The sequence below is a fragment of the Cydia fagiglandana genome, chromosome 26 (genome assembly GCF_963556715.1).
Source record: "Cydia fagiglandana chromosome 26, ilCydFagi1.1, whole genome shotgun sequence".
Classification (NCBI taxonomy): Eukaryota; Metazoa; Arthropoda; class Insecta; order Lepidoptera; family Tortricidae; genus Cydia; species Cydia fagiglandana.
In genome coordinates, this window is record NC_085957.1 from 9,035,539 (window position 1) to 9,050,046 (window position 14,508).

Sequence of the window (14,508 nt, forward strand, 5' to 3'; positions counted from 1 at the left end):
ATGATGGTAGCATGACATAGGAGGAAACGGGGTCATTCGAAGCATGATTTTTGAATGACTTTAGGGGGGGTCAAAAATTGTCAAAAATAGATGACGTAATGTAGGCACTGGTCCCACCGCGAGCTAGTAAGCTATCGGCTATAAACACGAACAAAAGATAAGCACTCCCGTGTAAATAAAAGAGACACGGCGATATTTATAGCTCACCGCTGGGCGAGTAACTATAAATATCGCCGTGTCTCTTTTATTTACACGGGAGTGCTTATCTTTTGTTCGTGTTTATAGCCGATAGCTCATAGCTTACTAGCTCGCGGTGGGACAGAACTATCCAGATTACAATTACTAAAATAGGCTAGTTTAATATAAATAAACTAACCCCCTTATTCATAAACGTTTACTAAAGTTGACAAGCCGATAATAATCGTTTGTCCCATTCCGACAGGTATGATGGAAAGGAACAAACGATTATTATCGGCTCGTCAAGTTTAGAAAAAAAAACCGAGCAAGTGCGAGTCGGACTCGCGCACGAAGGGTTCCGTACTATATAATGCAAAAAAAAAACAAAAAAAAGCAAAAAAAACGGTCACCCATCCAAGTACTGACCCCTCCCGACGCGACGTTGCTTAACTTTGGTCAAAAATCACGTTTGATGTATGGGAGCCCCATTTAAATCTTTATTTTATTCTGTTTTTAGTATTTGTTGTTATAGCGGCAACAGAAATACATCATCTGTGAAAATTTCAACTGTAGCTATCACGGTTCGTGAGATACAGCCTGGTGACAGACGGACGGACGGACAGCGAAGTCTTAGTAATAGGGTCCCGTTTTACCCTTTGGGTACGGAACCCTAAAAAAGTTTATAGTCCCACCAATAAAAGTCTGCAGCGGATTTGATAGCCCACGCAGTGGAAGTGTTATATAATATTGACGTTTAAAATGACACTTGCACTGCGTGGGCTATCGGTCTAACTCTATGAATAAGGGGGTAGAGGGTTTAACCCTTTTCCTGGACGCACCAATGAAATGCTTTGATGATTCATTTCCCGAAAGTCCAATCCAATTTGAACTTTAAATCGGAACGCTAAAGTTGAAATTCTATTGGTGCATACGTGATAAGGGGTCATCCATTAATTACATCACACGTTTAGGGGGAGGGAGGGGGTCAAGAAAATGTGACATATTGTGACATGGGGGAGGGGGGAGGCACAAACTTTGTGACGTCACTTTAACTTCATCAGTAACCGAAAATTTATTTAAATTATTTTATTCGCTGTACATTTAAATAACAAGTTTTTAAAACGATAATCGTTTTTATTCGTATAATTTTCTTTCCTAAGCAGTTTTGGGTCATAAAATTACTAATATTTATATCGTCAAAAATATTTTGATAAAATATTAATAATACTTAGGTACTTACTTAATTCGATTTGGCGATTTCGTAGAAAAAATGTGACGTCACACTAGGGGGGAGGGGTTTGCCAAATGTGACCAAGTGTGACAAGGAGGGGGGGAGGGGTCAAAAAACCTAGAAATTCGTGTGACGTAATTAATGGATGACCCCTAATTCGTACTATGCCTAAAAAAGGGATAAAGAGTAGTTGATCTGACTTGTTTTTAAAATAGCCTATTTTCCTAATTTAGATTCTTAGAGAAATCATAGCCATGTACTCAAAATCTTAAACTTATTAAATCATGTACATTTCAAAACACTAAGGCCCGTACACCGGATCCGTGTGCACGTTGTAATATACAGATTCTTATGAGAGACGACACACCGCTTGCGTGACGTGTGCGTGCACGTCTATGTACGCAGCCTCTGCCTTTCTTTACACTTAAGGATATGTTATTACCAGTCCATTTTCTAAATCACTAAATCTTCAAAATCAATATATTACAGTCATTCTCCTGTTCTTTAACTTCATATTCCAATTCCTTAATACTTTTCCTAGGAGATGGTATATTAGTTGGAGAGAATGATACTTTTTTAGGAGGAGTTTTAGGCTTATATTGACCGATTTTAGTCTTAACTGCCGGCGTTCTTCTACTGACAGTTTTTTTCATAAGTCTATCGTCAGATTTCGGTATTTTACCCACAAATTCTTGGAAAGTATCTATAAAAGTTGGAGATTGGTTTAACTTTAGCGCATCTTTTCTGACATCTGTATCTTTATTTGACAAACTAGATCTGTTTTTAGGCGTTTTCAAATTTTCAGTGCTTTGGAACACGGATTTGCTCCTTTTAGGCGGTGTTTCATGATCTGAATTCGTTTTAGATTTTCTTTTAAAATTCGCCAACGCTAACTTAACATCATCTTGCAAGTTATCTTTATTCGAATCTAATTTCAAAATGGAATTTGAACTGGTGATGCCATCATCATCATCATCCTCGACATAGCTGTTAATGACTTCCATCATCTCTAAAGCTTTCCGCATGAGTTTTTTAAGCCCGTTGACATTAATTCTGGCCGCTTCGTTGACGATGGTTTCAGTGATCTTCTGGAACTGCAGGTAGAGGTCCGGGCTGTCGAGGTCCGTGGTGTTGATGGGCTCGTCGTCGGGCAGCTGCCTGGCGGTGAGGTTCATGAGCGAGGTGATGGAGTACTGCTGGAAGGCGCTGCTGAGGTTGTACTTGTGGTACTCGTGCCCGTAATGGAGCGGGTAGTAGTGCACCTGGAGTCATGGAACAAGGTGGAATCATAACAACTGTTCATAACAATTATAACAATACTTTTGTTATGAAGACTGGTTAGAAATTTAAGTAGGTATGGCTCATGTTTTCATTATTTATGTTAACATTTTTTACTTAATAATGAACCGTCAGGTCTTTCTATTTATACATATAAGTATGTATATAAGTATGTATATCGTCGCCTAGCACCCATAGTACAAGCTATGCTTAGTTTGGGGCTAGGTTGATCTGTGTAAGATGTCCTCAATTTTTTTTTCCTTAAGTATTTTAAGTACACTACATTGTACTACAAATCCATTTGTATTATGTGACTGTTTATGTTCTAAAAAAAAACTGTTTCCAGATGTAGTGGATAATTATTTTACATCGTTTCACGGAAACGTACGAACGTGTCTTGCTATTTCAGTCAGTCTTGGTACAAAAAGTACTGAGGTTGACTGAAATTGCATGGCAAATACGAACGTTTCCGAGAAAATACGATGGAAAAAAATTATGCACTACATCTGTACGTTTAGAACTTCATGATATATCTTTCATAACAATTTGAACTCTGTTTTAAAATATTAGTACTAAATAATACTTACGTAGAAAGTACGATTTTTAAATGTTGGCAGCAAAGTATTATTCTTAAAACTACAAAAATACTACGTAATACAGTGGTATTTTTAAAACACGAAAGGTATGGTGACATATTGTGTCATTTCAATTTATAACCTTAAAACGCCAATAACCTATCACCGTACCCTTCGTGTTTGAAAACTATTATAAACATGTTGAGCAACATTGCCTTACCATGGCATTATCGGCGGACTCCAAACTACGGACCTCGGTTCAAAAAATGTTGGAGACCCCTGATACCAAATCGCTATGGATATTTACCACTGTACGTCTAAATGAGCTGTCAAATTAAAGGCACGATTTTTTTTCGATTCTGCGAGTTTTCGGATTCGTTACAAGTGTTGAGTGACCCGGCCCCGCCACCGCGCCCGCCTACGACAGCCGTAATCTCATCGCGCGCGGCCTTTAATAGTGCCTGATAATGGAGACCCAGGCTCTCCTAAACATGCGCGAGTGACTAAAAATAGGAGAGTTAAACCGTGGTATATTAGCTTAAAGCTTGCGGATCTTTCCGCTCAGTGTAATATGGAATAAAATGCGACGTGTGTCGACTGCTTTCGCTTTACGTCCGCAGCTCACGTGGTTCCAAAATATTGATCAGAAAATTTCATAAATATTAGTTAAACTTTAGGGGTCATCCATTAATTACGTCACACCAATTTTTGACCCCTCCCCCCCCCCCTTGTCACACTTGGTCACATTTGGCAAACCCCTCCCCCCCTAGTGTGACGTCACAAGTAAGTACCTAAGTATTATTAATATTTTATCAAAATATTTTTGACGATATAAATATTAGTAATTTTATAACCCAAAACTGCTTAGGAAAGAAAATTAAACGATTAAAAACTATTTTCGTTTTAAAAACTTGTTATTTAAATGTACAGCGAACTAAATAATTTAAATAATTTTTCGGTTACTGATGAACTTAAAGTGACGTCACAAAGTTTGTGTCTCCCCCCTCCCCCATGTCACAATATGTCACATTTTCTTGACCCCCTCCCTCCCCCTAAACGTGTGACGTAATTAATGGATGACCCCTTATTTTATTGACAATTCCATTGAAATTTTCTTGGTACGAACAATTACCCCACATGCGTATTTTTACCCAATAGCTTGCGTAATTTTACCCGAACGGTGGGGGAAAAAGTGCCACCACTATAGTTCGTTTTTTTTAGCATTAGAAAGAACTTGCAAGAAGGTAAGCGATCTTGACATGTCTTTTAATTGAAAAACGCTTTATAAAAATATAAAACTATTACTTATGAAAGCAGAAGAATATAAATGATCGTATTAGATTCATAATTGTTACATATTTGCCGTAACTTATTTTTTAAATGCGTTTTTCAATTAAAAGACACATCAAGATTGTTTACCTAATTTCTAATGCTAAAAAAAACGAAGTATAATAACGGAATCTGATTATATGTATTAATACCTGGAATCCCTTGGTGAACTCTTGAACGACGACACACGACGGACACATCCGCTGTCGGCTGTAGCTGCTAGGCCCTAGCCCGGTATGGTAGGTGCAGCGGTAGATTTTCTTGGTATCGTTCTGGTCCAATATTGCGTATGTCACTTTAGTTTGGTTTTCCATTTTCTGCTTCCATTGCAGAAATTCTGTGAACAAAACAAATATCAATATCTATAATGGAACAATCATACACAAATCGACCTATTGTAAGCTTATTAAACGGCTCGGCCACGACATTGCGCGACTGGCGACCGAGGCGGCGGCAATCGTACGTGCCTTTCAGAACGAAAGGTCCCATCGCTGTGTCACGCTCCAACCTATGGTTACCGCCGCCGCCATCGCCAGTCGCACAATGTCGTGGCCGAGCCGTTAGGCTTACGTTGTTGGTGAGGTACACATACAGACAGAGACAGAGCAGAGGGTAAACTAGAAATTATTAGGATTAGTCGGTTTCCTCACATGTTTTCCTCCACCGAAAAGCGACTGTCGACATCCAGTCCGTTTCGTACACAAGTTCCGAAAAACTCATTGGTAAGAGCCGGGGTTTAAACCCGCGACCTCCGGGTTAAATGTCGCACGCTCTTACCGCTACCAGCGCTCGTCATACTACAATAAATTATTTGCTATAGATGGTCAAGCAAATCTTGTCAGTAGAAAAAGGCGCGAAATTCAAATTTTCTATGAGACAATATCCCTTCGCGCCTACATTTTTAGGGTTCCGTACCCAAAGGGTAAAACGGGACCCTATTATTAAGACTTCGCTGTCCGTCCGTCCGTCTGTCACCAGGCTGTATCTCATGAACCGTGATAGCTAGACAGTTGAAATTTTCACAGATGATGTATTTCTGTTGCCGCTATAACAACAAATATTAAAAACAGAATAAAATAAAGATTTAAGTGGGGCTCCCATACAGCAAACGTGATTTTTGACCAAAGTTAAGCAACGTCGGGAGTGGTCAGTACTTGGATGGGTGACCGTTTTCTTTTTGCATTTTTTTCCGTTTTTTTTTTGCTTTATTGTACGGAACCCTTCGTGCGCGAGTCCGACTCGCACTTGCCCGGTTTTTTCAAATTTGCCGCCTTTTTCTACTGACAAGATCTGCTTGACCAAGTATATCTCACCATCTAGAGTAGAGAAGAACATGCTCTCAACTCCGTCGCTATGCATGCTGCTCTTGTGCATGTCGAACATAGTGAGTGTTTTGTACTCCTGCTCGCAGCCGGTGCAGACCAGCCCCATGGCCATCTTTATCGGCCCGGGGCACACGTGGGAGTTGCTCTCCACCGACGCGCTGCAGATCGTGCAGATCTCTATGCGGGTTGGCTTCGGGAGAAGAGGTGTACTGGAATATATTAATATAAGTTTAGTTTCTTGAAGTTAAGGAGAATCCAGAAAACAAGAAATGAAGAAATAAGGAAGAAAACTAAGCTGACAGATGCCCTTCAACATGCACTATCCCAGAAATGGAAATGGGCAGGACATTTGGCGAGATACCGAGACAAGAGATGGACTCTCCATGCAACCAGATGGCCAGGCCCCACGGGAAAGAGAAAGGCAGGAGAACCACGAAAAAGATGGGCTGACGACATTGTGGAGCGGGAAGGGACTGGATGGATACCGCACAAAATAGATTAAAATGGCAAAGCTTGGAGGAGGCCTTTACCCAAACAGGGACCACAAAAAATTAAAGAAATATATATAGTTTGAAATGAAAAATGTAAATTGTGGAAAAGAAAAGGCTATATAATATAATAAGAATAAAAGTTTAGTTTCGGTTGTTTTGGAAGCAGTCAAAGTTTTGGGAGAAATGAAATGACAAATTATGGCATGGCATGCGGCCGGCAGTAGGCGGTCGGGGAGGCCTTGTACTACGTGGAGGCGATCAGTTGAGAAAGAGGCTGGCTCAACTGGACTCGGCTGGAAAGAGCTGGAAGTAGCCGCTCAAGATCGTGACAAATGGAGGATTCTTCTGCGAGCCCTATGTCCCTAATGAGGGATAACAGGAATGCATCATCACGTCAAATAGCCTTATTTTTGGTTTATTGGTGAATCAACTTAAGGTGGCCACTGACGAGTCTTCCAACAGTCCAAATATGTGGCTGCAATCCAAAATCGGTCCGTGAATGTCAAAAATGATGTTTAATATTAGGATGCCGTCCATTTGGATGAATCCATTGTAACGGCATCCATTTGGAAGGCTCGTCAGTGGCCTGCTTATACACTATCACCTTAGAGAATATAACCAACGGAGTAGTCATTAACAGGCGTTCCCCTCTGTCCAAAAAAGGCGGCCAATGGTCAACCACATGTATGGACTGACGTTTATCTGACATGGCTATGTTGAGTTACGTATACATTTGTTGTGCCCCTCCCCCGCAAAAAACGGCAGACTATTTTGTACCGAAAATTATAGACATGGCGTCTCCGTTGGTTATATCCTCTAAGACTATCACAGTTTGAAGTGAAACTTTTGACTGAATTTATAAGAAAGGGAATAAAGGGATAAAATAGATATAATATAAATCCTTGTGACTTATGAATAAGGCCCCCCCCATATCTAGCGTCTTTCGAGCGTCGGCGTCTACAACTCTATGGCCGCTGCTCGACGCAACTGCGACGCAACTGCGCAGCAACGTCATTTTCCATAGCGCTGACCAGACGCCGACGCTCGAAAGACGCCAGATGTGGGGGGGGGGGGGATCTAAGGGGATTAAACTTTAAAATATGTATTTAATTTGTAATACTGAAATTAATTTTACCTCCTGCTGTGAATTATGGGTAAAAATAAACCTAAATAAATATTTGGTACTATCGAACTGCCTGGGCTTTGCAGGGTTAACAAATTATACACCTAAACCTTCCTCAAGAATCTATAGCCCCCTCCAGACTATGCGCGTGAATCGCTTGCGAAGCTGCGAACGCGAGTGTGGAGTCGATTTCGCTGTCTGCAAAAATCGACGCCACACTACGAGTGTGGAGGAGGCTTATTGATAGGTGAAATCTATGAAAATTCGTTTAGTAGTTTTTGAGTTTATCGCGAACATACAAACACACAGGCAGACGCAGCGGGGGGACTTTGTTTTATGTAGTGATACCCTCCAACTTTCACTATAGTATTTATAAGTACAAAATGATATTGAATTGAATTGAAGAGGTGGTGGCCGAGTGGATAAGACGTCCGACTTTCAATCCGGAGGTTTGCGGCTCAAATCCTGGCTCACACAAATAAGTTTTTCGGAAGTTATGTACGAAATATCATTTGATATTTACCACTAGCTTTTCGGTGAAGGAAAATATTGTGAGGAAACCTGCTTAGAAAAGAAGTTCAAAGGTGTATGTGAAGTCCCCGATCATCGTGGCTAGCGTGGGGACTGAGATATAACTGAGAACACATATGTAGTTTAATCATGCACAATCTATGAGGTGGAAGAAACAAATCGGGAGTAGTGGAAATCAAGAGAGGAGGCCTTTGCCCAGCAGTGGGACACTCAAACGGGCTAGGAAGAAAAGATTGAAGGTTGTAATTGTCTGTTTACATTTTTATCTAACTAATAATAAAAAATGGACAAGATTAAATGGACAGAAAGAATCACAAATGAAGAAGTGTTAAAAAGAGTAGGAGAGAAAAGACAACTGTTAAGGACAATAGAGAGTAGGAGAGGGAAAATGATTGGTCATTTTATAGACATGATGTTTTATAAATAACATAATAGAAGGAAAGATTGCAGGCAAGAGAGGAAGAGGAAGGCCGAGGATATGCTACATAACACAAATAAAAGGTAGCTGTAATGTCGTATAAGGAAATCAGGGAGGCGGCCCTGGATAGAGTCAAATGGAGAGAGCTACACCGACAAGAGTCTAACTCTTAAATTTACTACAAATAATAAAAAATTTACTCACGTTTTACTTCCGTTCGGTGTCCCAGCATGATGCTTCTGTATATGCTTGTATGCCATAAAGTACACAGCAAACCGTCTCTTACATTTCGGACACTCAAATTCAGTCTTCCGCTGTTCCTTTTTCTCCACAATCTCTTCCTTCACACTCACGTCAGAGGAGTCGCTCGCCGTGGCGATGTAGTCGCTGTCGTCTTGAAGCACTTTCTCCACCTCACGTGAATTCAGAGACACAACTGGCTTTGCTTTCACAGGCGGTTTGGCCAGCAGATTTTCGGGACTTTTCACAGAAATTAACGGCACAATGGTTGGTTTAGGCGATGATTTAGTCTTATTATTAACTGAAGAGTCCTTTTTAGGATTGATTATGTTATTTCTGGCGTTCTTATTATGCGCAATTTGTTGATGAGTTTGCAACGCTTGGGGCGTAAGACACTTTCTGCCGCAATGCTCGCATTTTATCGTTCCCTCCCGCTGTCGGAGCCTCGTCGGCCCACGGGCAGGTATCTTGAATAAAACATTATACTTAATAATACGTACTAAGGCACATTTATCACGAAATTCGGTAAATTAATTCTAAAAATAAGCGAAATAACAGCAGCGAACAGGTTATGCACTTTGACAGTTGGATTTGACGTTTGTTTTTTTTCGTGTCACAGATAGCACACTAAGGCAAAGGCTGGCGGCATACAGCCAAAGTTCGATTACTGAGTCGATATTTTCAAATTAAATGTTTCTTTGAATAAGTACCATATTTGAATTGATGAAATGATAACTATAGCTGGTCAAGCAAATCTTGTCAGTAAAAAAAGGCGCGAAATTCAAATTTTCTATGCGACGATATCCCTTCGCGCCTACATTTTTCAAATTTGCCGCCTTTTTCTACTGACAAGATCTGCTTGACCGGCTATAAATTCAAATCATTACAATAACATCAACTAGAATAATTATTACTGATTAAAAACTTACATTATCGTCTTTTTTAGCCTCTGAGGCTTCACCTCCATCCTCTTCAACAGTTTCTTCATCATTTTCTTCATTTTTCTCCACATCGGCACCAACAGATGTATTTCCAGTAGTTAAATCATCTTCCTCAATTACCACCTCACTCTTTATTTCTTCTTCATCCTCAGTTTTTTCAATAGATTTTGATGCAGTATCAGATTTTTTGCCTTTTTCAGGTTTTTTAGCTGGAGTCTCTGGTTTAGCGTCTGAAGTTTCAGATTTACTGCCTGGAGAATCGGACACCCTGTAACAGACGAATGATCCTGCTGTTGAAAATCAATTATTATCATTATCCTGTTCAGGGCTCTTGTAGTTTTGCTATGCAGCCCTTAGGCCCAGATCCGACCAAGAGCGAGGGCCCAAGGCACTTGGGAATTTAGGGGGTCCCCCTTCTCCACCTCAAAACCATTGCGAGGTTGCCTGAGCCCCTAGCCTTGTAGGCCTAGGCGGAAATCCGGCCCTGACAGCCCTTGTGCCTGGGTGGCCCTGGGTGGCTGACATAGAAAATTTTAGCCGTAAATGTAAGGCCAGATTGAATGCAATTATAATGGCACAGAAAAGGGAGAATGTTCTCGAGAATGGCTGGCCTCTACTTACTTCTGTAGTCGATTCTTCAAGCGCTCCATGCGAGCCTTGGCGAGTGTCGGACTGACTCTCTTGTTCGGGAACTGCCACGGCAAGTTCTGAGACGGAACTGCTGATTTCTTTAGCCTCTTCACTTTGGCACCTGCGTTATCTGTAAAATAAGAGTAGTAAAAACAACTGTCTATATATTGGCTAAAACAATGAACGATGCAATGGAGCCAAGGAGCCAAACTGGTTTTGTTGACTAAATAGTGTTTAGTTTTAAGTTTATAAAATACATATGTATGTCAGTCTGTAAGGTATTTGTAAGGCCTTGTTGCCTGATTTAAATTTCTAAATAAATAAATAAAACATTAAAAAAGGTTAAGGCCAATGTGCAGAACACTGATTTATGAAATATTAAAATTTTTGGTTGGGAAGACGTCATAAGCCAGGTCCACACAGAGCGAGCATATGCGCAAGGCAATTTCCTCATCCACAAAATGACCAGTGCAGACGTGCCTCGCGCGCACCGTCTGGCTAGTCGTTTTGTGCGCGAGGAAATTGCCTCATATGTATGCTACTCTATGTGGACCCGGCTATAGTGCAAAAGCTCTTAAGGCCCGTCTCCATATCGCGCGGCAAGCTATCGAACATTGGCTAGCGCGGCAGCCGCGCGCAATGGATACCGGGCCGCCGCGCGAAACAACTCGATCATTGGCGCGCTCGAACGCGCTGCTCGACGAACAATTCATTGTCGGTTTTTCGACGCGTTCAAGTTCAAGATGGTGCCGAAATTGGTACGCGCGCCAAAATACCGGTTTGCCGCGGTCGAACATTGCTCGCGCGGCCGCCGCGCGATATCGAGACGTGCCTTTCTATTTGAATATGTGCTTCACTCACAGTCAGAAAAGGAGAGCTTCACTCCGTCTATACTAACCTTTGAATGTGAGCTGAAGACCATTTACTGAAGCAAAGCCTGACCAGTAATATATGATCATTGTCAAGAGGGTGCTGTTATTCTCATTGTATAGGGTGACAGTTCATTCAGTATAGTACAGTCAGCAGCAGAAGTTGTTAAGCGGGCGAGGTGTTCAAAATTACCTTGACACTCTCTTATTCTCTTAAGTTAAGAGCGACTTTATTGTTAAGAGTCTTAACAATAAAGTCGCGTCAAGATCATTTTGAACACCTTGCCCGCTTAGCAACTTCTGCTGCTGACTGTATGAAAAAATTAGTTCCAGTGAAATTCCGCAACATTGCGCGTGATCATATATTCTAAACATGTGTTTCTATTTGCAAGCTATTAGAGGGTTAGAGATATACTCGTACTTTTGGCATGTTGCTCTTTCGGCTATTAATGATGCTGACTTGACCAATGTAAAAAGATGCAACATTGAGGTAGGAAACTGTCTAAGGTTTGCATAGATGGCGCCAGCATAGGTTTCCGCTGTCTCTAGTTTCGTTTTGTGAGATTGGCCTAAAAGGGTCACATTCCAGGTCACAAAATAAATAAAAAAAAGGATTTGACACAATTCTACAGATCAGGCAGGATCACTACCATTTATGATAAACTAGTCATCATAATAGATTACATGATACAAATTACAATTCAAAAAGAATACAAGTGCATAGTGCATCATTACATGTGTTTCAGTGCATAACACTGTAGTCTAAGCTAGAACGTTTATAAATGCAAATCAAGCGAACTGCGCAGAAATTAGCACAGTGCCACATACTACATCCTAAGGTTATAGCGTATTGAGTACGGAAATACCGTTTATATTCGATCATTGACTTACCTGATATAATATAATCACTCTTCACAAAATGACGGCTGCAAACTTGCATGTTTTGAGTTATTTTACTCTCAATCTTGATAGCATCAGTCCATTTTTTCCTCTGCGCCTCTTCTTTAGGATAATGATATAGTGTTATTTCATTCGTATTCCGAGATTTACACTCCGGTACGGAGCAGGTATTAGAGTCCCCGATTTTTCCCATTTTCAGGACTTATTATTCATATTACAAGAACAGAAAGTTATACCGAACGTTGTACTCGTATTATTATGTTTTCACTTCACTGCAATTGCAATATTCTCGATAAGTAGACGGACGCCCGCCTGACGCCATCCACATCCACAATTTGACAATTGACATATCTTTTTTTGACGCACTTAATTACGTTCGGAAATGAAAACTCTATTCGGTGATCGGTGTAAAGAATCGATTGTAAATCGACAATCGATTGTTCGGATGAAAATCGTTTGTATGATTACCAAAGAGTAGTATAATATACAGGGTGGAAAGATAAGTCGGGCCCTGGAGTCTGGAGGGAAACTACCTTAAATCCTTAAGCTGGCTCATTTTACTTAAAGGAGACATTCCCACAGGACATTCCTTTATTTTAAAAAAGGAACAAAACTGCATTCAAAATATTTTTCTTTTTTTCTTCAATTTGGTTTGTCTAAAAAAATCTTAAGTACTAAATATTAGATTTTATGGATATTTTGTACGACAGACGAGTGTAAGACCTAATGTTTCTTGGAGAAATGTTATCATTAACATTAACTGTATCGACCAGTAGAATAAAATTGCGACTTTTTATTTTTTGGAATTTTTAGTCGGTTCGAGTCCCGGGCGAGGCAAGCGAGTTTTAGAAAATCTTTGAATGCAGTTGCAGTTATGTTTCTTTTTAAAAATAAAGGAATGTCTCCTTTAAGTAAAATGAGCCAGCTTAAGGATTTAAGGTAGTTTCCCTCCAGGGCCCGACTTATCTTTCCACCCTGTATATATGAGATGATTACTAGCGCGAACTTCAAATTGACATCGAGCTTTAAATCTGTCAATTTCAACGTTCAGGTTCGGCACATAGTTCAGCATGAAAAATAAAAACGTAACAAATAATTTGTAAAATACCTAAGCTCAGAGAAGATAATTACTACCTCACGACCAACTCACGACTCAACTAAACCAATGTCCAATGCGATTTAGAAAATTAAAGTTTTACAATGTTCTGTAAAAGTATATGGATTCTATTGATTTCCGTGGCACTGGTTGTAGTTGCTGCCACCACTGAAGCCAAATGGACTAGACAGCGGCCTTGTGATGCATTCTGCAATCGGACCAGCATGGTGAGGATGTTCTGCTGCCGACTACAAGGTTATGTGCTGTACGCGACTTGTGAAAACGGGAGAATGTATTGTTTGTAAAATTCTTGTGAAAAAAGCGATAAATATACAAATTTGTTTTTGTTTCTCTTCAAAGATACCTATGTTTCTTTACCAAGACACGAAAAAGGCGGCAAACCTTTTTGTACTGACAAAGCCGGCTTGCCAGGGTATGTACATGTGTTGTAGGTATGGTTATGGGTATACTTAATCATCTTCCTCGCGTTGTCCTGGCTTTTTGCCACGGCTCATGGGAGCTGAGCTACCGAGGCTTGCCTGTCTGCGGCGAATATTTCCACCGATGAAAGTTGGACCTTTTTTTGTTCATCAGCTGACGGTTCTGTTAATCCATGTCCAGTCGCCATCAGATATATCGGAGCGGCCAAGGTGTTCACAAATATCTGAAAGAGTGCGTGTTCAGATATTGTGAACACCTTGGCCGCTCCGATATATCTGTTGGCGACTGTCCAACAGAGGAATCAACATGTGCTTCTGACTGATCAAATTCTCCTTGCTTCAACTCTTTCGTTGACTGACAGCTCGACATTTCATTTTTACGCGTCATATACTTTAAAACAGTCACAAAAACCCAATAAAAATGTTATTCATTCTAAATTAACAAGAGTAGTAACAACTTTTAATCCTCGAAAAAGTCGAAAATAAAAAAAACAAGAGCAGTTACTAATAAAACAATAAGTAAAGAAAATACGTATTCAAAATGCACTTCAAGACTCTGTTGGTTCTTCTGAGTGCCGTGTTACTGGTCGCCTTGGTCGCTCTCGTCGACGCACGCTTCAGTAGGGAACCAGCGTGTGATTCGTACTGCACGAAAATTAAAGAAGAAAAACATGTATGCTGTCGGTTACGGGGGTACCGTATGTATGCGACGTGTGAAAATAATAAATTGTATTGTTTATAAGACATTTCTTAACCTACACACACTGAAAATTTACCTATTTCATTATTGTTTATGTCCCTTTGGAACGAAATCCTGAATAATAACCTGTTATAATCCTATAAGTGTTTTGATTATCATTTCATATGTCCCCTTTATAAAATAGTGAAAACATTCATCATAATATGAACTAGCT

The 14,508-nt window shown here is 40.3% G+C and overlaps 1 protein-coding gene across 1 annotated transcript; it reads right to left on the reverse strand.

Moving 5' to 3' along the window:
• Positions 1-255: 255 nt before the first annotated feature.
• On the reverse strand, positions 256-12,412 carry LOC134677712 (uncharacterized). The gene is made up of 7 exons (XM_063536175.1): positions 12,050-12,412; positions 10,281-10,419; positions 9,648-9,927; positions 8,683-9,185; positions 5,904-6,124; positions 4,743-4,927; positions 256-2,670 (listed from the first exon to the last, which is right to left on the reverse strand). The coding sequence occupies exons 1-7, from the start codon at positions 12,249-12,251 to the stop codon at positions 1,870-1,872; spliced, it is 2,331 nt and encodes a 776-aa protein (XP_063392245.1). The 5' UTR covers positions 12,252-12,412; the 3' UTR covers positions 256-1,869.
• Between the last annotated feature and the right edge of the window lie 2,096 nt (positions 12,413-14,508).